Source organism: Halichoerus grypus, chromosome 12 (assembly GCF_964656455.1).
Source record: "Halichoerus grypus chromosome 12, mHalGry1.hap1.1, whole genome shotgun sequence".
NCBI lineage: Eukaryota > Metazoa > Chordata > Mammalia > Carnivora > Phocidae > Halichoerus > Halichoerus grypus.
In genome coordinates this window covers 94,208,123-94,230,667 of record NC_135723.1, presented here as the reverse complement: position 1 = coordinate 94,230,667, position 22,545 = coordinate 94,208,123, and the positions used below count along the sequence as shown (strand labels likewise).

The 22,545-nt window shown below is 39.8% G+C and overlaps 1 protein-coding gene across 1 annotated transcript in view; it reads right to left on the bottom strand.

Annotated features, from left to right (window-relative positions):
• Positions 1–381: 381 nt before the first annotated feature.
• Positions 382–22,545, bottom strand: part of MGAM (maltase-glucoamylase) — an 84,686-nt gene continuing 62,522 nt past the window's right edge. Inside the window, exons 36-48 of the mRNA XM_036086589.2 lie at positions 22,409–22,496; positions 21,456–21,594; positions 20,056–20,189; positions 19,894–19,928; positions 19,684–19,800; positions 16,061–16,209; positions 15,361–15,445; positions 14,473–14,529; positions 8,897–9,021; positions 7,755–7,843; positions 6,428–6,477; positions 5,658–5,828; positions 382–3,687 (exon numbers count right to left, since the gene is read on the bottom strand). Coding sequence (XP_035942482.2) covers positions 3,610–3,687; positions 5,658–5,828; positions 6,428–6,477; positions 7,755–7,843; positions 8,897–9,021; positions 14,473–14,529; positions 15,361–15,445; positions 16,061–16,209; positions 19,684–19,800; positions 19,894–19,928; positions 20,056–20,189; positions 21,456–21,594; positions 22,409–22,496 — 1,317 coding nt within the window. The 3' untranslated portion in view covers positions 382–3,609. The remainder of the gene's footprint in view (positions 3,688–5,657; positions 5,829–6,427; positions 6,478–7,754; positions 7,844–8,896; positions 9,022–14,472; positions 14,530–15,360; positions 15,446–16,060; positions 16,210–19,683; positions 19,801–19,893; positions 19,929–20,055; positions 20,190–21,455; positions 21,595–22,408; positions 22,497–22,545) is intronic.

The following is a 22,545-nucleotide window of genomic DNA, read 5'->3' as shown; positions in this document are numbered from 1 at the left end:
TATATGTTTTTTGGGTGTTGAGTTTGAAGTTCTTTATAGATCTTGGATACCAGCCCTTTACCTGTTATGTCATTTGCAAATATCTTCTCCCATTCTGTAGGTTGTCTTTAGTTTTGTTGACTGTTTCCCTTGTGGTGCAGAAGATTTTTATCTTGATGAAGTCACAATAGTTCATTTTTGCTTTTGTTTCCCTTGCCTTTAGAGACGTCTTACAAGAAGTTGCTGCAGCCAAGGTCAAAGAGGTTACTGCCTGTGTTCTTCTCTAGGATTTTGATGGATTCCTGTCTCACATTTGGGTCTTTCATCCATTCTGAGTTTATCTTTGTGTATGGTGTAAGAGAATGGTCCAGTCTCATTGGCAAAGAAATCAAACTCTCACTCTTCGCAGATAACATGATATTTTATGTGGAAAACCCAAAAGACTCCACCCCCAAATCGCCAGAACTCATACAGCAATTCACAATGTGGCAGGATACAAAATCAATGCACAGAAATCAGTGGCATTCCTATACACAAACAATGTGACTGAAGAAAGAGAAATTAAGGAATTGATCCCACTCACAATTGCACCAAAAACCATAAGATACCTAGGAATAAACCTAACCAAAGAGATAAAGGACCTGTATTCTAGAAACTACAAAACACTTATGAAAGAAATTGAGGAATACCTAGAAAGATGGAAAAACTTTCTATGCTCATGGATTGGAAGAATAAACATTGTTAAAATGCCTATGTTGCTCAGAGCAATCTACACATTCAAAGCAATCCTTATCAAAATACCACTGACATTTTTTGCAGAGCTGGAATAAACAATCCTAAAATTTGTATGGAATCAGAAAAGACCCCGGATAGCCAGGGAAATGTTGAAAAAGAAACCAAAGTTGGTGGCATCACAATGCCTGACTTCAAGCTATATTATAAAGCTGTGATCATCAAGACAGCATGGTACTGGCACAAAAACAGACACATAGATCAATGGAACAGAACAGAGAACCCAGAAATGGACCCTCAACTCTATGGTCAACTAACCTTCGACAAAGCAGGAAAGAATATCCAATGGAAAAATGACAGTCTCTGTATCTAAAATTCTTTATTCAAATAGAATTCCAGTATGTAACTGAGTAAATGACTGAAGCCAGGGTGGGGAGCTCAGATCCCTGCCAATCCGCCTTCTTCCCTCTCCCAGAGAGCACTGCAGAGCCCCTTTCCAGAGTTTGGATATCACAGCTTTACTCTGACACTAGAAGTTTGCAGATGAGGAGGCATGATCCCAGAGTGACAAAGTGACTTAACCAAGTCCCTGACCCTAAAGATTGCTTCTGAGTTCTTTTCATTCAAATGAAAGCAGCAGAAAATGCTCAACCAGTAGACCAAACATATGTGATGGGGTGAGGCAGGATGCAACCATATACTTAGAGGACAGCTCTGCTCAGAAAAAGAAACTAAGGGAGCCACATACCCAATTCCTTCACTGACACTCTTCCCAGAGCTGCTAAGAATCTTTTCAGTCTTACACGGAAAGTCTTCACGTCCATAAGAAACTGGCTGTTTAAAAGTCAAAAGGATGAATGAATTCAAGACAGGTGACTGACTGAGGCTTGGGAACTCTTAAAACTATTACAGCTACATAGGGACCCAGTCACTAAACTGAAGTCTGGGAAGCAGACATGCCTTAATCTAGGAATTCTTGAATTAGGATCCCCAGAACTCCAAGGAGTATAACTTAAGGAATCTGCAAATACTGATGGGAAAAATACCTCTTTGTTCACTAATTTCTAACTGAAATTTAGCATTTCTTAGATTATAAATGTAGATAGCAGAGCATAGTCATGTTAGCAGTACACATGAGTCTCTCAAAAATAGAATCACAGATATTTTCATATCACATTATGAAAACTATAGTAGATATCTCAAAATATTGTTTATGCTGATCATCAATGGAAATTATGACACTATGAAGCCCACTGCTAGATCTTAATTATTTAATGTGATCATTAAAAATGCCTCATGTGCTGGGTGTTATACGCAAACAATGAATCATGGAACACTACATCAAAAACTAATGATGTACTAGATGGTGACTACATAACATAATAAAAAAAAAAAAGCATGAGACTTAAAAAAAAGATATAGTAATAACAATAAAAAAATTAGAAAAAAGAAAAGAACATAGCAATGGTACAGAAAAAAAATGCCTCATGTGTTACTATATTAAATTTTTAAAATATTCATATAAATGTATTTTAATATAATCAGATTTATTTAAAATAGTATGCATTCCTGGTGTTTAAAAAAGAAAGAAAAAGACTTAGGGAAGTATATACACTTGTTTCCAATACACTCATTATTCAAGGAATACTAAAAGTAAATATGCATGTTGAACACTAATAAGTCATTTCTTTATCCCAAATCTTAACCATTTCAGGTTTTAACCAATCGTGATGCAAATTCTGTTTTTGCCAGGTGACATTTTATCAGACATTTTGCCAGTTGCTACAATGAGTAAAACAACCACCACCACCCAAGTACAGGCTTCCACAAACCTGAATCTTAAGAAAAACCCATGCCAGAGGTGTGAGAGAAAGGGTGGATAATCATAAATCTGATTGTTCCATCCGTGGGTTAGACTGCAAGAACTCTGATGCCAAAGACAACAAGACAAACTTACAAGGGTTTTCCCAACAAGATGCCTTAACCCCAAAGGTAGGTTACCCAGGGTAAAAATACCATAAAATTCAAAATCTCTTGTAAATTTGCTTGTTTTATTTTTCTCTGGCATTTAAGTTGCATGCGTTTGTGTGAACTATGGTTATACATGTTAGGCACAGAGCAAAGAAATAAGATTTACACATTTTGAAGCACACCACTGCAAAAATAAGTTACATTTTTTACATTCAAACTCCTTCCTTCAGTTTTGCCTGCTTCAATCTCATCCTCACCTCTATTCCCCTATTCTGTATTTCCCCACCTGTCTTCTTGCATTCACGTGAGTTGGCCCTTCTTGTCTCCTTCCCATGAGGCTACTATTCCTTAGATTTTTGTGTTTTCTTCTTACTTGTCATGATCATTTTTATCACCATCTTCTGTTTCCTCTCATCTTTCCTGCTAACCTTTCCTGTGTTTCCCTGCTTTCCCCTTATATCATGCTCTCAGCCTATTGCTCCCCTCTCCCTAAAACCAACTAGCAGATGTTCTTTCTGAATACTTTCTTGAGGCATTAGTCAACCCCAGGACCTGGAACTGTCCTGGCAAGCTTTTTCTTGTGTATTTAGCAAGAGTGGGGCCCATTCCCTGATTACACACCCACCCCCCACACACACACATACTCACACCCCTTCATCGTGGACCCAGTTCATCTTCAGTAGATATTATATGATGAGCCATCAGTACCATGTTCATCACACAGAGATAGGAAACCAACCCATCGATTTCTCACATTTCCCTATGGCCTATACCACAGGGCCAAGACACAGACAAAATATATGACAAAATTAACAAAATACTTTACCCATACTGAGCATGAATGAATTAACAACACACAATAATTTTATAAGCATAAGATATAAGTAGTTCCAAAGCTGTTTGTAATTAAGATCTTTCTCTAAAATTTCACAGAGTGCTTCTCCACGTTAGTGAAATGAAATTATGGAGGCTGATGTCTCTGCTGGTCATGTCAATGCTTAACACCTGTTGGGAACCAAAGGAAAAGGAGTGGGCATCTGGTGATTGAAATTTCCTGCACTCATGCAAATCAGATACAAGCCAAAGGTCCACATGCACTCTGCTACTTTCACAATTCATTGCCTAGCTGTAAGGGAGCCCTCAAGTTTTCAGGTGAGGAGGCTGTTTTTTGATTCCTTAGAGTACAAAGCTTGTTCAGTGATAGGGAAAAGACAACAGGCCCTAAATAATGCAATCGCAACCACTGCAGAGAAACAACTGCACAGAAAATTGGAGAAGATGTCTTCATTTCCAATCCTCAGAACTCTCCTTTGATTTCCTCCTTTTCCTGTTCCCCCATAGTGACTTGGTGATTGCCCAGTGAAAGTTCAACAGTTCAGCTTTTTTTCTAGGCAAATGCGTTCCATAAAGTGTCACTGCGGGTGCCATTACAACAGCTAGTGTGACAGTGCAGAAGTCGGTCAGCAACAAAATTGGGCAAAGTCCTTTAGGAGCTCTTGGTAAAGTTGGGGAAGTTGGTTGACAAGAAAGCCACAAATATGAGGAAACGAGTTAAAAAAAAAAATACATAACTGAAGGAGAACTTTTGTTTCAGGCCTTATAATCAGAAAGAATTATGAAAGAAGAACAGTCCAGGAAAAAGGGAGAAGCAAGCACACCCAGAAAGATCTGTTTACCACGAGGATAGGTGTTGGAAATGCCACACTGCATTGATCCCAAGGGGCAGGATTTTCCACATTTAACATCCATGAAATCAGAATGTGTCTTGCAGTCAACAGCCTTAGAATTACTGTGAGCCAAGCAGCATTCATGACAATTGCTATTGTCTGTGCATGCATGAACTTCATTGCTATTATTGGTATTATGAATGGATAGACTACAAACCACTTAAGGATTATTTTAGGAAAGAATAGGAATCCTGGCTGATAGTAAGATCAAAAAAGTGCTAGGATGAAAACTTGTATAAAGCATTTGCTACATTTGAGAAAATCCCATGATGCTAGGGAAAGAATTTTTATGAAATGATATATCACCAATGCCTCTGATAGCACAGAGGAAATACCTTCGCCCATTCATGCCACATATTTCTCTTTTAAATAATAATAAATAAAATAATTTATAATATTTACATAAAATTTTGAATAATAAAAGAAAAATCTGTGATACAAATTGGTTAAGGCATTTCTTTCTTTCTTAAAAAAAAGATTTTATTTATTTATTAGAGAGAGAGAGAGAGAGTGAGAGAGAGAGCACGAGCAGGGGGAGGGGGAGAGACAAAGGGAGAAGCAGACTCCTTGCTGTGCAGGGAGCCTGATGTGTGGCCTAGGACCCTGGGATCATAACCTGAGCAGATGCTTAACCCACTGAACCACCCAAGTGGTTTTTGAAATTATGGAGGCACTTCTAATATTTTTTCACATTCAGTCTACCTCATCTAAATTACTTTGATGCAGATTTATCAATGTTCATATGTCTCTACCCAATATTTTCCTCTGTATTATCACTAACATTGAAATGATATAAATCTTCATTTAAAGAAAGCTTGCAAAGCTCTCTGTGTGTTGAAAGTAGAAATTTTAAATGCTATGAAGCATTGTATCATACTTTGTAATCCTTTTTTCCTTCTTTGTGGCACATGGAATAATGGGGCAACTTTAACTGATGGTGTCATATTTGAGGAATATGGTAGTTTGAGCTGTTTGGGAAGTAGATCTCTGAGGCGAGGTGAAGGAGTAAAGACAAAGTTTTATATAAATTTGCAGACAAGAAAAAGCAAGGATCCAGACCCTCAATTCCAAATGATGATAAGTCAGGAATTTCCCTTCATCTCCATGCTGTCCACTGTTGGCACACTGAACACAGAGAGCTTCCTGAAGTGCTCTGCAGGAAAAGCTATCATTTGGAAGGGAGGTGGCCAGAAACTGCCCTAGCACTGGACCGGTAAATACCACTGGGACTTTTCACTGGTCACAAACCTGTGTCACAGGGTCGTTAGTGAAGTTTGGCGTTATCATCATGCTGCTCACAGAGATGCTGACACTGGAAATGGGAACACTGCCCACTCCCCAGATCTCAACGTAGCCCAGTTTCAGTGGGTTTGAATCAGTGATGTATTTGTTGAAAATTATATGACTCTGCATCATGTTCTATCAATTGGAGATAAAAAGAAACCAGAGGTGGGGGGGGAAACATAAACAAAATCCATTTAAATTTTCCCAAACTTTTTAGACACAAATGCAGATCATGAAGTCAGACAATATGAGAGTCACCATCTTGTGCACTTGAATAATGCAGACCATGATTTCATCCCTCTATCTCCTGCTTCCAACTATCATCCAATTTTGCATTGGCTAAGCACCGCCAGTGTCTCTAGACTCACCCTGAACTCTAAGGAGACAAAGAGTCTCAGGTATCAGGAACCTTCTGTTCTACATGTAGACATGTCACTGTGCAGACCATTCCAAGGCAACACACGAACAAGGGCTAGATAACATAAAAACAATCTGTCTGTCTGCACCTTGGTGAACTGGAAGAAATTACTGATGAAATATAAATTGGTTTAATCACAGAAAACTTCCAGAGAGCATACTAAATTTCCTTCTGAAGTCTACAGGAAGGGAAGGATGCAAATTAACAAGAAGGGCAGGGAAGGGATTCTCGGCGGTACTTTAGGCCCTTCCGATATCCAGCATCTAACTGAGCCAACAGAACTCTGTTCTCCCTTCATAGTATCAGTCACACTCACCTGGTTGGCAGAAAAGTTGGCCAGGTAATAGAGTCCTTTTCCATAAGTATCTGCAAACAAGCAACAAGGTAAGCGTGATCTGGAGCTGTGTTCTGAAATTCCAATTGCTTACTTGTTGAGAAAGTAGGGGTGATTTTTATTTTTCATTTCACTTTTCTTCTTTACAGAGTTTGGTGAGATCAGTCAGACTTTGCCCCCAAACTCCATTTACACAAAATGTTTGAAATGGGTGTGTACAGATGCATCTAACAGAGTCACCTCATAGAATGCATTTTCCTGACACCACGCTTAATCCGCTTCTCTTTCTCATGGTCTACCATTCCCAACATCTTCCTAGTCACCTCAGAACTTCTAGATTCCTACTGCTAGAGGCACACATATGTGCGCAAACGTGCATGTACACCCAAATCACAAACATCAACACTGGTGTCTTGGTCAGCTTATTTTGAGAGGTATGAGGCACCTTTTTTAAAGGCAATCTCCAGAGACCAAGGAAAACCATAGAAAAGACTTCTTTGTCCTTTATCCTTAATGTACGCCACAGGTTCAGGGAGAATATGAAGCTTGGCATGTCTAGCATAGGCATCCCCACCCTACCTCCTACCTTTGGGGCTTGCTCACTCTTCCCCATATTCTATCTCTTTCTAATTTGCTTACCACTCAAGCAGAGGGCATTGGCTATCCTCTAGAGCTGTGCTGTCCAAGATAGCAGCCACTAGCAATATGTATCTATTTAAATTACAATTAATTACAATTAAAAATTCAGTTTCTCAGATGTACTTGTCACATTTCAAATATGCGATAGTCACATAGGCCAATGGCTACCATATTGGGCAACGCAGATAGAGTCTATTTCCAACACTGCACTGGACAGCATCGGCTTAGACACAGCTAATGGAATGTAAGCCTTCCTCCCAAGAGTTTACCAGTTCCTGTAAACTCCTAGTGGAAAATCCCCTCAAATAAATAGCACAGATGACGGAGGCATTGCCTTTCTTATTGGGACAGTAAACCATGTGATTAGAGAATGTGCCCTTGAACATAAAGCATATGGAAGTATATCTCAGGTGGCTACTAAGAAACTTTCCCATTGGCTTCTGTGCTGCTGTCTCACACAGTGAATTAGTATAGCTGGGTAATGGTGAGAGATTCAGAGCTACGTTTCATTTGCATGAGGCATAAGGATCATATACAATAGGTATTGTGCACTTGAAATAACAAATGGCTATGTTTAAGAATGCAAAACTGTTTTAATGTGGAAAAGATAAAAAGCAGGCCTGTCCCTTAGTCAGTGGTATTGACACGAATCCAGGGCAACCCTACTCACCAATGCTTTGCCCATCATCCCAGAAGAGCCAGCCATTAGCAGTCCCCTCATCATCCAAGGCAACCTTGAAGCCTATGAATTTCTGACGGCTGCAATGAGGTTGGAAAGATCAATTAGCTAAAAACAAAACCACTACCACAAACCAAGGGTTTTCATAGAAACATAACGGAAGTGTTTCATGGTATAAAGACTGGGTACTAGGATTCAAGAGACTTGTGATCTAGTTCTAGTTCTGATTTCAGGTCAGGAATGAATGAATGAATGGATGAATGAATGAATTAGGAGAATTTTCCTTTAAGGCTCTACAGGTCTATAAGTGCTCTAAAAGTATTATAAGAAACTACAAGCAAACTCACTGGTTCTGTGAGAAAAATCTTGATGTGATCTTTCTTTTTTCACGACCTAATTTCCTAAGCACGTGTAGAGTGAGCTTTGTTTACAAATGTCCAAAGTTCTTTAGTTTTTAACTGAATTTTTTGAATCAAATGAGTATGGCTCTAAGAATTTTAGTTGGACGTCAGACAGACATGGATTTTAGTCCCTGCTCAACTACTTACGACCACTTGAAGACTCTTTGCTTGTCTGTGAAATGGGGATAATCATATTTACATCACAGAGTTTATTTTTCCCTTTTGTTAAGAAAAATAAATAATTTCCAAATAGAAACCTCCATATTAGTATAGTTCTAGGCACACAGCAAGCATTCACTTGATGTTAGCTATTATTAATTATTATATAGACTTAGGTCTAGAATTCTAAAGTCCTGTATGTGAGGAATCTCAGCCTCAAGCATCAATTGCAGTGCAGCTTACACAATTTTTCAGCAATGGTTTTCTTAGCAGAGTCAATTAAGATCCAGAGAGTCTTCTAAAACTAATATGAATTGAGTTGCTCCTTGTTTGACTTCCATTTCAAGTGTGATCAATTAGACCTATCATCTCACCCACTTAAATCTAAAATCTGTTAATAACTGTTCAAAGAGCGCAAAGTCTGAAAAAGTTTAAAACACAAACAAGCCAACAAACAAAAATCTGTAGTAAAATTCCTTTGGGGTCTGAGGGCTCTGCTTACAAATTGGCAGGCTTCATCAGGATCTGAGCTAACTGGCAGGTAAAGGAGAAGCCTTGTCCCTTGTCATTCACCTTAAGTGGGTGTTCTGTGCAGGCTCTTGCCAGGGCAGGATGTAGCCCCCACGGACATGAAGATTAATGTGGTCAAGAGGGGCCGCCAAGGACCTCCACTCTCCCCTTGCTCCAATGTCCACACCCTGTGGGCCAGAAGAAGGTAAGACAGGATGAGAACACACCTCACTGAACAACGCATTTACTAGACACCTTGTCCGCTCTTCTGGACTTGGTGCCCGTCCATGACCCCTCAGCACACAGCTGTTATTACACATCTCCATGCTCACTCAGCTACTGTGTGGACTCTCACGATGCTGCTACAACATCATGTCAGCACCCCTTGTCTTCTGGGGTTTCTACTGTACATACTACGTGAGATCGTAGTGTGGCTCTCAGCCCACCCTCATTCTACGTCCTGTTTCTGTGTCAGAGAGCAGTGCTGCAGGAGGTTGAGCAAGCCTTTTATTTATTCCTTGTTGCCTCGTGATACACACCCTGCAATGGCATTTCTAGACCTTCTCTCACTTTGTCTCTGCCCCGTCTCCTTTCACTGCCCCCATTCCCCACTCCCACCAACTTCACTAAAGCCTTGACTCCTACTTGACAGAAAGAATTAAAATGAGCTGACTTACTCTACAAATCCTTATCTTTAACTCACTACAACTTCCTTTATGTTTAACATCTTTATCTTGCCTCCTGTGTGACAGTTTCTAAGAAACCAGCCTTCCACATTTCTTCAACCCAAGGCAGGGCTTCCTAGCTCCAGCACTGTGGACATTTGGGACCAGATAATTCTTTGTCATGGGGGCTGTCCTGTGTTTTTGGGGTGCTCACCCACGCCTATCCCCTCGATGCCGGTAGCACCTCCCCCGGCCTTGCCCACCACATGTGACAACCAGAAAGTCTCCAGACATTGCCAAATGTCTCCTGGTAGGCTAAATTCACCCATTTGATAATCGCTACTTTAAAGGGAAGGAGGAAAGCTACCATAACATTCCTCTACTTTGGTCCCTTATGTTCATCTTGACCATAGTCTGCCTGTATGAACCGTAGGGGTGGGTGGTCAGAAGGAAGCCCAGTGACTGTTGCCACACTCCCTGGGGTGGACTCTGCTTCATGGGCCTGCCTCAGGACTCCAAAGTCTACAGGATTTAATAAAAATTCCAGCCCTACATCTCTGGCCTTCGGTTTTCTCACTGACAGCATGAGAAAATCCAATTATATGATCTCTAATGACATTTCACTCTGATATCTGATGAACACTGGACATTTCCTCCATTGATTATCCCACCTTCAGGTGAAACTCGACACATGTAAAACTGTCAAGTTATCTCCCTGCCAAATTCTTTATTTCTTTCAATGGTATTTCCATTCTACTACACGTTATGTAAATATGATGTGATTTTAATCTCATGATTTCATTTCTAATACTTGATTAATCACAAGCTTGTTTACTTTCCTTTAAATAGTTTCTGACCAGGCCAGTCTAACAAATTCCTGTTTAAATATCCATTAAGATATGACTGTAAGGTAAAAATCTCAAAGCAGCACTATTAAAATAAGAATAGATAACCCAAATGCCTTTGTAGGGGGGAATTTGCATCAACTGTATCATCATTGATTATGACTGAGAAGCACTGTTTTAAAAACCCAACATATGTTCTACACTGTAAACAAAGAAAATGGCCACAAGTAGATAAAAACTTCAATTCATACACATTGCCTGCTCTTAAGCTTCATAAAAATAGGTAATCAATAAGGTAAGTCAGACTAGTCCCAGGCCTCCCCCTCTCCCAAATAAAGTCTACAAACTGCAGTGCCCAGAATGACAGAAACGAGGGGGAATGGGGAGAAGACACTTCATAGCATACTCAAGCACATAGGCATGCCCGAGACAGGCAGAGAGCTCTAGAAGGAGCTGTAAACTGCTGGTTTTGCACCTTATTTGGAGAAATTAAGATTCAGCGCAGATGAAGACCCAGGCTTACTGAAGTAGACCCACTCTATAAAGCACATCAACCTGTCCTGCCTCAAGGCACCTGCTACTTCATAAAACAAGTGAGACCTAAGGGCCAAGCAATAAGGGGTGCCTCTTGCTTCTGCTGGTCAGATGAGCACAGGCGGGACAGTGTGGGGATGGGAATTCATAGCTACCAAGGCAGCTATGATAGGAGTCATGATCCTTGAGAAATGGGAACCACCAAGATAGGAGTCATACATTCTTCACCTATCCCTTCACTCGAGGCATTTGCTAATTCCCAAGTTCCATTGTACAAACAGCAAAAAAATTGTGCAAAAAGTGGTAGTATAAACTAAGTTGGACTTCCTTATGTTTTCTCCCCTGCTTTTCATCTCTGTTTTTTTGTTCTATTTTCTGGGTGGTTGCTATTATAATTTGTTTTTAAACAAAATTTTAAATTTCTGCATCATGCTTTTAATTTCCATGCTTTTAATTTTGTGAATATGCCTCTTTTATAGCATACTTTCTTGTTTTAAGTATAGCTTCTTATCTCTCTGAGGATATTAATTTTCTCGTTAAACTTTTAAGTAACGTAAGTATACAGCTCAGTACAATTTTACCGGTGAACGAACGCCAACGAGATCAAGAAGTGAATATTACCAGCCCCCCAGAAGACTCTCTCATTCTCTCTCATAATAATCACCACACTGAAGGCAGCTACTATTCTGCTATCACTTTTGCTGTTTTTGAACTTATATGTCATACACGTTTTAACTCTGTTGTTTCAGGCTACTTGCGCTCAATATTATGTTTGTGATGTTCATCATTTTTACTTGTGTAGCAATAGTTCAGTACTTACATTAATCTATAATATTAGTTTTAAAAAATAGAATACAATTTATTTATCTACTTTACTGTTGATGGACTGTCAGTGGGACTGGGTGCTGATCAAACCTTTTTGGAAAGCAATCTGGCTAATATCTGTCAAATGTTTAAATCCAAGAAATTCTACCAAAAAAGCTTATACAGAGATAAACATAAAATGGTGTTTCCTGCAGCCTTGTACCATGACATATAAAAAGAAAACAGGCAAACCTAAATCTTAAATGTCCATCACAGAAGTGGTTTGCTAAATGATTCTATACAATGGAATATAATACAGTTGCTAAAAAAAAAAAAAAAATGGGAAGAGCTTCAAGTTCAAAGAGTTCAAGTTCAAAGTTCTTGGATATACAAAGACCTTCAAGATATATTATTAAGTGAATTAACCAAGGAGCCTAATAGTATGTACAGCAAGATACTATTTGTGTAAATAAAAAAGAATACACATATGCTAATCTATGCACAAATTTTTATCAGCAAAAGTATATAACAGACTGCTAACAGGGACTGAGAGATAGGGAACATGGTGAATTTTATTTTCCTTTCCATTTTCCAATGCTTGTCCTTCTGGATTTTTACCAGAGGAGATAGCTCTACTTTTCTAATGTATTTTTGACACATTATATATCTTTCATGGTACCTTTCCAATCTTATATTCCCCCTGGTGTCTTCCATCCTTTAACCAGTACATCTGTATCTCTTCTTCTAAATTTTGACACCATGTTTTAATATTCCACAGTATTCCTTATACTGAATAATGAATTTGTTCCTTTTCACATGATCAGATGGTAGACTAGGTCTCATACTGTATTTATATCCTCTAGAACTAGAATTGGCAAACTTTATCTAAAAAGGACCAGATAGTAAATATTTTAGGCTTTGCAGGCCAGATGGCCTCTGGTGAAACTACTCCACTCTGCTGTTGTATTGTGAGCACAGTTGTTGTTAACAATAAGTAAACAAATGCTCATGACTGTGTTCCAATAAAACTTTATTTATAAAAAACATATGAATCAGATGTGGCTGTGGGTGATAGTTTGACAGCCTCTGTTCTTGTACAAAAATAGGTACCCAAACATGTGAAAATTAATCAAGGAGACACTACTCCACTAATCCCAACCACGGAATCTTCATTTCAATTTAACAGCAAGACTTAATTGTTTTCTAAATGGCTTGCTCCATCAACTTGAGGCTTCCTACGTGATTTTTTTTTCTTTCCTCCCTCAACCAAAGCTCTTCTGTTTAAAAACCATGTATAAAATCAGCAATCTCCAGGACACTTTTCTTTACAAGCCCTCTCACTTCCCTTTCTTTCATGCAGTGCACACAATTATGTACATAAGCATTAGTGTTCACGACATGCAGATATCAGCTCCAGGTTCGATGGCGTACTCTATGGGGAAACTGTCGCAGTATTCCAACACCCGGAGTTCAGAAAGGTAGCCTGCACCTGGGCCAGGATGGGACAAGAGTGAGACAAGTGAGGTGCCCAGGGGGCATAGTTTAAGGCAGTGTTCACTCTCAGGGTCATGCAAATGCCAGCTCAGGCCCAGGAAGGAGTACCTCTTTAAACTGCATGCCCAGGCACCTCACTTACTGCACCCTAGTGCTAACCCTGCTCCAGGGAATCTCAGTGTACTCAGAATCATTGACTGGGAGTGAATGGAGCAGTCAACGTGCAAATTCAGGAACAAGGCTAGGTAACTTAAAAACAGTTGGCTGCCCCCTCCTGGAAAGCTCTGGTTGGGAAGCACATAGCAGAGTTTTAACGAGAGCCTCCAGAGGACAGATCCAGCCCAGCAAAAATAAAAGGGGTGGGGGGATGGAAAGAAGAAGGTGCCAGGGAAGGACTCAGGGCTCCCTGAGACAGAGGAGGAACAAGATTTCCATTGTCCCTGTCTGGTTTTCACCTAATCCCATCGCAAACCCACTGACTGAAAGGGCCAGAGTATGCTCTGCTTCTTGTCCTCCTTTTCCTGTATTTCTCCTTTTCCTGTATTTCGAGTCCTCTGCTTTGCTCTCCTCAGAGACGTTGGAAGAGTAGGTTTGGTTATAGGGAGAGGAAACACCTCCTTTGATTCTTCCTCAAGAATCAAAGCCTGACTTGTGTCCCTATAAGAGTACATGGCCCTGAGGTTGCTTTGAAAGGCCCTGTTTGTCCAGCTGAGTCTCTGGGGCTCAGACTAGACTAGAATGTTCTAGGACAGAGAATGATGATTCGTCTTGCATTTCGAAATGCACTTGTGTTGCTCCGGCACACAAGGGTTGGGTCTCATACCTCCGAGTGCATTTTACACACCGCCTAAGACCAGGCTTACCTCAGGAGATTACATTTAACATCTCCTCCTGGAGCATCTGTGCTATAAAAGGAGATATTTAATAAAAAGACAGAGAGGAAAGGCCCCTCTACATATGAACTTACAGTCTCGTGAGGGATGATATGAACAAAAACTCTAGTTTACTATACAATTTCAAGTGTTTACTGGTGTTGCCATTATACGCCATTGTGAAAGATAAAAACGAACACATACATAACACTCACAGAATACGTTATTTTATAACAATTCTGTGAGGGAAGTGCTCTTATCCTACTTAGAGGTGAATAAACTAAAGCTATAAGATTAAAATGACTTGTCTAAGATCACACATCAAATGAGTTACAGTGCCAGAACCTGACCAGTGGTGTGTCAGATTTGGAAGACCGTGCACACTACCATTTTCCCAAGTTGTATAAATCATCAGAAAAACTTACCGTGTAGTAATCATACCAGCGGGCTCTAGGGAAATACGCAGTGACATTTCTGGCATTCTAAAATTAAACACAAACAAGGCTTGGGAGGTAGGCTCTTCTATCCAGGGCAGTGTAACCAATTTGTACAGTAAAAGAGTCAAAACAATAGTATCGGCCTTGGACCCACATGCTCATCTTTTTAGAGGCCAGCAATGTTAGGGAAGCCTTTCTTCCCTACCCTTTTGGCAAATGGAAGATTTGCCTACCCAAAAGTAACGGTTTCCCTAAAGCCCTTTGGGATCAGGACTTTGGGGGGAAAAAATCATCATTTGCTTATAGACTCACCCCCTCTCTAAAGAGACAGACTCAGGTTGGGTCTGGAGCAGAGGAAAATTTTGCAGATTTTATGGCGCCTGGTACCTCAGGGATTATGATTAGTGCAGTAAGTTTTGGAGAGGATGCAATTAGCTGGTATTTTAATCAGAAGCCTATACATCAACAGAAAAAGTGAAGAAATGGATTTTCCTGCATGAGAACATATTATAGAAGGAAGGGAAGTGCTAGCCAGAAACAAGATTATACACATTGGTATAAACAACCCTGTAAAATTTGTTTCTGACCCATACTCCTTATTTTAGTTAATAAAGAAATTATTCTATCTTGAAATATAAGGTTCTTTCCTTCTTGATTATCCTGCGAATCAGAATTTGTTATGCTGATTTTAAAGATGAGGGAGCAGAGGACCAGAGCACCTAAGTGACAGACTTCAGCTCAGAGGGAGAGGAAGAGACAGAAGTAGAGTAAGAGACCACATCTCAGGATCCCCAGCAGACCAGGACTCTTCTGCTACCTCTAGGCCCCGGGCCTCATAGCTCTAATTCTCTCTTCATCAGAGGCCTCCATACTCACAGGCTCCAGGACAGGGCTGACCAGGAAGGCTGGGCCCAGCAGAAACTGGCCGTCTACATCCCAGGTCACCCGGTCTGACAAAAATCTGTAAAGAGAAACCAAGGTACCACAATCAGGACCCCAACAGGGCCTGAGGCCCAGACCCTGAAAAAACTCCTCGAGTTCAGACCAAAGTCAGAAATCCAGCTGCATTCTAGGCTTTCCTTTAACTCTTTCCCTAGGTCTCCTTTAATCAGATACATACTTCCTTTCTGTCTGTCATGTTCTTCAAACCCCAGAAATGGTTGGATTTAGACATGTTCTCACCTATACATATCTTCATGTTTCTTAACCATGGCACGTTTTAAATGCGAGAATGGCCTTCAGCCCTCATCTCCATCCCTCACATCTGGCCTTGTTTTGTGACCTGAGCTGCTACAAAAGATCCGCAGCTCTTCATATGCCCAATTTAGAAAGAAAGTATTCCGTGCTATATTGTAATCACTTTGAATTTTTTTTCATTCAGTAGCCTTTTATCGAGGACCTAGGACATGACTGACGCTGTGCTAAAAGGAGTTATAACATATGGTCTGTGCCCAGAAAGCTTCTGGCAAAAGGCAATCATGTCTTTAATTTAATTTGGAAGTACTTCTTTTTTTCAAAAGCCATCACACAGAACGATATTATCCCTTAGTCATTGGGATCATAGCTAGACACTCACTCGTGGAAAAGAGGCCGCACAACAGTGCTGCCTTCCGTGTGGGCCATGTGCATCAGGGTGTAGAGATACGGCAACAGGGTGTATCTGGTCAGCAGCACACTTTTGGAGATATTCACAAACGCAGCATCCCAGGACACAGGGTCTTGTCTCTAAAGGAGAAAAGAAGAGTATTCAGAGCTTACCTCAGGGACCTGGAAACTTAAGGAAGTCACTGAATTCTTATTACAAATGAAGATCATGCATAGCTAAACCAGAGTTGATTATAAATGAGCCTGAGAATATTCTTAATATACTGAAAGTCACTCAAGCTTTCCCAAGACAGCTGATGAAATTTCTCCATAAGACATCCTTTTTGGGATATATTTGGTACAACACAGCCTAAACAAACAAAAGAATCTAAAGAACACTGAGGAATCTGGTTCACTGAAACATGAGAAACTTTCCATGTACCTGTTAGCCATGGGTATGTCTTCTTGGAAAAATGTCTATGTGGTTCATCTACCCATTTTTAAATCAGATTGTTTGTGGGTTTTTGCTATTGCTTTGAATGAGTGCCTTATATATTTTGGATATTAACTCCTTATCAGATATATATATATAGATAGATAGATAGATAGATAGATAGATAGATGATAGATAGATAGATAGATAGATAGATAGATAGATAGATAGATAGATAATTTGGTTTGCAAATATTTTCTCCCATTCCATAGGTTGCCTTTTCATTTTGTTAATAGTTCCTTTTTTTTATTATGTTCAATTAGCCAATTATAGTTAATTGTTTCTTTTGCTATGCAGAAGCTTTTGAGTTTGATGTAGTCCTACTGACTTATTTTTACTTTCGTTATTTGTGCTTCTGGTGTCATATCCAAAAAAATCATTGACAAGAACAATGTCAAGGGGCTTTTCCCCTGTTTTCCTCTAGAATTTTTACAGTTTCAAGTCCTACATTTAAATGACTAATCATTTTGAGTTAATTTTTGTGAGTGGTATAAGACGGGGCTCCCATTTCATTCTTTGGCATGTGATTATCCAGTTTCCCAACAGCATTTATTGAAGAGACTCTTCTCTCCATTGAGTATTCTTGGCTCCCTTGTCAAATGTTAGTTCATAGTAGATGCAAAGGTTTATTTCTGTGCTTTTGATTCTGTTCCATTGATCTATTTTTAGGCCACTAACATACTATTTTGATTACTATAACTTTGTAATATAGTTTGAAATCAGGAAGCATGATACCTCCAGCTTTGTTCTTCTTTCTCAGGATTGCCTTAGCTCTTTGGGGTTTTTTGTAGTTCCATATGAATTTTAGGATTGTTTTTTCTATTTCTGTGAAAAATGCTATTGGAATTTTGATAATGATTGCATTGAACCTTTAAATGGTTTGGGGGTAGTATGGACATTGTAACAATGTTAATTCTAATCCATGAACATGGAATATCTTTCCATTTGCTTGTGTATTCTTCAATTTCTTTCACGTTATGTCCTATAGTTTTCATCATATAGATCTTTCACCTCCTTGGTTAAATTTATTACTAAGTATCTTATTGATTTTTGATGCTACTATGAGTGGCATTGCTTTATTTCTTTTTCAGATATCTTGCTGTCAGTGTACAGAAACACAACTTATGCCTGTATGTTGATTTTTGTATTCTGCAACTTTACTGAATTGATTCAGTCTAGTAATTTTTTATGATATCTTTAGGATTTTCTATATGTAAGGTCATATGAACTGTAAACAGAGACAATTTTACTTCCTTTCTGATTTAAATGCCTTTCATTTCTTTTTCTTGCCTGACTGTTCTGGCTAGGACGTCCAGTACTATGTTAAACAGGAGTAGTGAGAGTGGGCACTTGTCTTACGTCTCATCTTAGAGGAAATACTTTCAAGTTTCCACCTTTGAGCATGATATTAGCTGTGGACTTGTCGCATATGGCCTTTATAATATTGAGGTACATTCTTTCTATCCTCAATTTGTTGAGAGTTTTCATCATGGAAGGAGGCTATGTTTTGTCAATTTTTTTTCTGCACATACAAGATTATCATATGATTTTTATCTTTCATTCTATTAATGTAGTGTACCACACTTATTTATTTGTGTATGTTGAATCATCCTCACATCTGAAGTCAAATCTCACTTGATCATGGTGTATGATTTTTTTCAATGTGTTGAATTTAGTGCTAATATTTTATTGCAAATTTTTGGATCTATATTCACAATATTCACAAGGGATCCTGATCTCTAGTTTCCTTGTAGGGTCCTTATTTGGCTTTAGTATCAGGGTAATACTGATCTTGTGAAATAAGCTTGGGAGTGCTCCCTCCCCTTCAATTTTTTGGAAGTGTTTAAGGAGGTCTTGGTGTTGATTCTTCTCAAATTTTTGGTACAATTCACCAGGGAAAACATCTGGTCCTGGGCTTTTCTTTGTTGGGGAATTTTTGATTACTAGTTCAATCTCCTTATTCAGTATTTATCTGTTAGACTTTTCTATTTCTTCATGTTTCAGTCTTGGTAGGTTGTATGTTCCTAGGAATTTCTTCATTTCTTCTAGGTTGTCCAATTTGTTAGTTTATAATTGTAGTCTCTTGTGATCCTTTGCATTTCTGTGGTATCGGTTCTAATGTCTCCCTTTTTCATTTATACTTTTCTTTATATGAGCCTTCTCTTTTTTTCCTTAGCAAATCTAACTAAAGGTTTGTTAATTTTGTTTATCTATTCAAAGAACCAGCTCTTAGTTTATTGATCTTTTCTGTTGTTTTTCTGGTCTCTACGTCATTTATTTCTCCTCTGATCTTTGTTATTTCCTTTCTTTTGCTTACTCTGGGCTTACTTTGTTCTTCTTTTGCTAGTTCCTTGAGGTGTAAGGTTGGGTTGTTTATTTGAGATCTTTTGTTCTTTCTCTCTTTTTTATAATGTAGGTGTTTATCACTATAAACTTCCCCTTAGAAATGCTTTCACTGCATCCCATAAGTTTTGGTATGTTGTGTTTCCATTTTTATCTGTTTCAAGATTTTTTTTTATTTTTCTCTCGATTTCATCTTTGACCCATTGGTTATTTAACTTCCACATATTTGTGAGTTTTCCAGTTTTCCTCCTATTATTGGTTTCCAGTTTCCAAAGAAGACATACAAATCTCCAAAAGCTACATGAAAAGATGCTCAACATCACTCATCATCAGGGAAATGCACATCAAAACCACAATGAGATATCACCTCACATCTATCAGAGAGCAGAACGGTGGTTATCAGGGGCTGGGGGATGGGAGAAATGGGGAAGTATCAGTCAAAGGGTACAAACTTCCAGTTACAAGATGAATATGTTCTGATAATCGAATGCACAGCATGGTGACTATAGTTAACAATACTATATTATATACTTGAAAGTTGCTAAAAGAGTAAATACTAAATGTTCTCACTACAAAAAAGGAATGGCAATTATGTGAGGTGACAGAGGTGTTAACTAATCCTGCTGTGGTAATCATTTCACAATTCATAAATGTATCAAATAAAAGAACAAGAAACATGTGGTTTGATGGTTTTGAAGATGTCACAGAGAATATAGCTCAAATTTGGAGGTTGTATTCCTAGTGACACAACACTTTTGAGCTATAAGCTAACATCCTACCCTGGTCCCAATGGTGTTGTGGTTCCTCGAAAAGGGGTAAAAGGCCCCCAGTTGCATCCAGCGAGCACACATCTCATATTCAGCATCTTGAAAGAACCCACAAATATCTGCTCCTGTCTGAAACGAGGTAGAATAAAACAAACCTGTTAGTGATTTCTGAAAGATGTCACTACATGCTTGGGGATTAGAAGTGACCCAAAAGACACTTACATAAGATATGCCAAAGAGGCTGAACTCCATCATGCCTGCAACGAGAACATAGCTGTGTCAGAGGCGGCCTTGTGATCTGCCTCCTCCTCCCTCAAGAATCCTTTATCGAGGGTCCTGATCCCCTTCCCACCAGAAGAGGCCCCTAAGGAGAAGCCCACACACCAATGATAGACTTCTTCAGCTGGTCCCAGGCAGCTGTGTTGTCGCCCAGCCAGTGGCCTCCCCAGCGGCCAGAAGAGGGGAACGTGGAGCGGGTGATGACAATGCCTCTCTGTCCCGTCACCTCCTGCACAGCTCTGGTTGGAAGGCAACAAGCAGGTGATTGGGGACAGATCAGGGGCGGAAAGGCCACAGAGCTTCTCCTCCCAGAGTTTCGGAGCCTAAGGCATGGCAACAAAATGTCTCCTGCATTATTTGGGGAAATATGGAAATCTGAGCCATAATGAAGTCCCCACTGACTGACCCTACGTGACAGAGATGATAGTAACAGTTATGCCTTAACCTAGTGTTTCACAGTGCTTTACAACGAACTTTGTAATAAACCTACTGGATCACCTAAAAATAATGACTAATCACTAAGTCTTACCACTTCTTTACTAAGTTTTTATATTTGGGGAGAAAGAAGGTGAATTTCTTTATAAGGCCTTCCTTAAGATAACTCTTATTATTCATTAAGCTCACAAAATGGGACAGCACTAATTCAGCAGAACATCAGTTGGCTCTCCAACAAGAAAGGAAGGAAGGAAGGAAGGAAGGAAGGAAGGAAGGAAGGAAGGAAAGAAAGAAAGAAAGAAAGAAAGGAAGGAAGAAAGAAAGGAAGAAAGAAAGAAAGAAAGAGAAAGAAAGAAAAGAAAAGAAAAAAAGGAAAGAAAGAAAGAAAAAAGAAAGAAAGAAAGAGAAAGAAAGGAGGGAGGGAGGGAGGAAGGAAAAAGAAAAGAAAAGAAAAGGAAGAGAAAAAGAAAAAGAAAGCCCAACAGAGATGAGTCACTTTTGAAATAAAAGAAAAAGATAGCCAGTCCTCCGCATTCCCTTCCCCTCTTGTAATTAATTATAGCATCAGCTGCACTGTGTGATCATTGCTTCTGTCTCTGTGTGTGTCTCCTCCACAAGGACTATCAGTCTCTCCCTAGCAGGACCATGTCTTACTTAAACCTGTCCTTCTTTTTTTTTTTTTTTTTTAAGATTTTATTTATTTATTTGTCAGAGAGAGAGAGAGCACAAGCAGGGGGAGTGGCAGGCAGAGGGAGAGGGAGAAGTAGGCTTCCTGCCAAGCAAGGAGCCTGACACAGGGTTTGATCCCAGGACCCTGGGATCATGACCTGAGCTGAAGGCAGATGCTTAACCGACTGAGCCACCCAGATGCCCCTAAATCTGTCCTAACACTGATCATGGAGCCTGGCTCCATGTTCATGTTTGCTTAATAAATAAGAATTGTGACATAGTTGTGATTAAAATCTTCTTAACCCTTGAGAGGGGGCATGAAAGGAAAAGCAGGGTTCCTTCATCAGTCACTGGCTGTCCCTGCAGGTCAGGTGGACCAGAGAAGGGAGAAGGTGACTCACTCGTAGGTGGGTCTGGTCTGGGCCCATCCGTACAGGCTGTGAACGTCGTAGTGCCGCACCCGCGAGCCATCTGGCAGGACCTGCTCACTCTCCATGCACAGGGTCTTGCTGCTCAGGCCCCTGTCCCTGGACTCCAAATCTGAGGAGAAAGATCTAGTGATGTAAATGCCATGCCTGATCCTGTTATCCCTGACCTCTCTTTAAGGGATTCGACACTGGATCTTAAGACTAATTTGACCCGTGCATGGGTCCCTCTCTTCTCCAGGGGCATGGGAATGTGCTCGGCTCTGAGCTGCAATGGAGCCCAAAGGTGTTTTCAACATCAAGTCCCCTGCAGGGTTCTCCAGGAGAAAGTGGGGGCGAGGGGAGGAAAACACAGTTGTCAAACACCTAACTATTTGACAGGATGCAGTCTAAGCGTTTTTCTTATAAATCATTTCATGTAATTCTTATCATAACTCTATAAAAGAGATAGCATTATCTCCCTTCACAATTAAAAAAAACAGATTTGGAAACATCAAGTAATCTATTGAAGGTCACACAATTCATAGTGAGTATAATTTCTGGAGCCAAGATATGAACACAAGTATAACACCAAAGTCCATTGACTCCATGATAAGGAGAAGCTGCTACTCTCCACCCACTGATGGCACAACAAATTCCTGTGGAGGAATTCACAGAGGCCTGAAGAATTAAGAAACTTAGTTCTAGAATCCTTTGGAGACATAACCACTGTTAAGTGTTTTCAGAACAAATTTGAGAAATTCACCCAACAGGGTCAGTAACTTATACACACTCAACTGGATAAAGTGCTTGATGTGTATTTGTCGTTGGCCCCCCTAAAACCACAGCACCAGTTAAGATGTGCAGGATAAACCCTGGCTGCTGGGCTCTTGTAGGGATCACTCCTCGTAGCCATGGTTCTGCCAACAGAGGAGATCGAGGGCTCTTACATGGCATATAGGGAGGGTGGTTCAGAGTGGCATCCTTGCAGCCTGGAGGAACTGCTCCATTCACAAAACTCGCTGGCTCATTCATATCCTAGAAATGTCAAACACAGATATATCTTACTTTTTCAAATCATTATCCT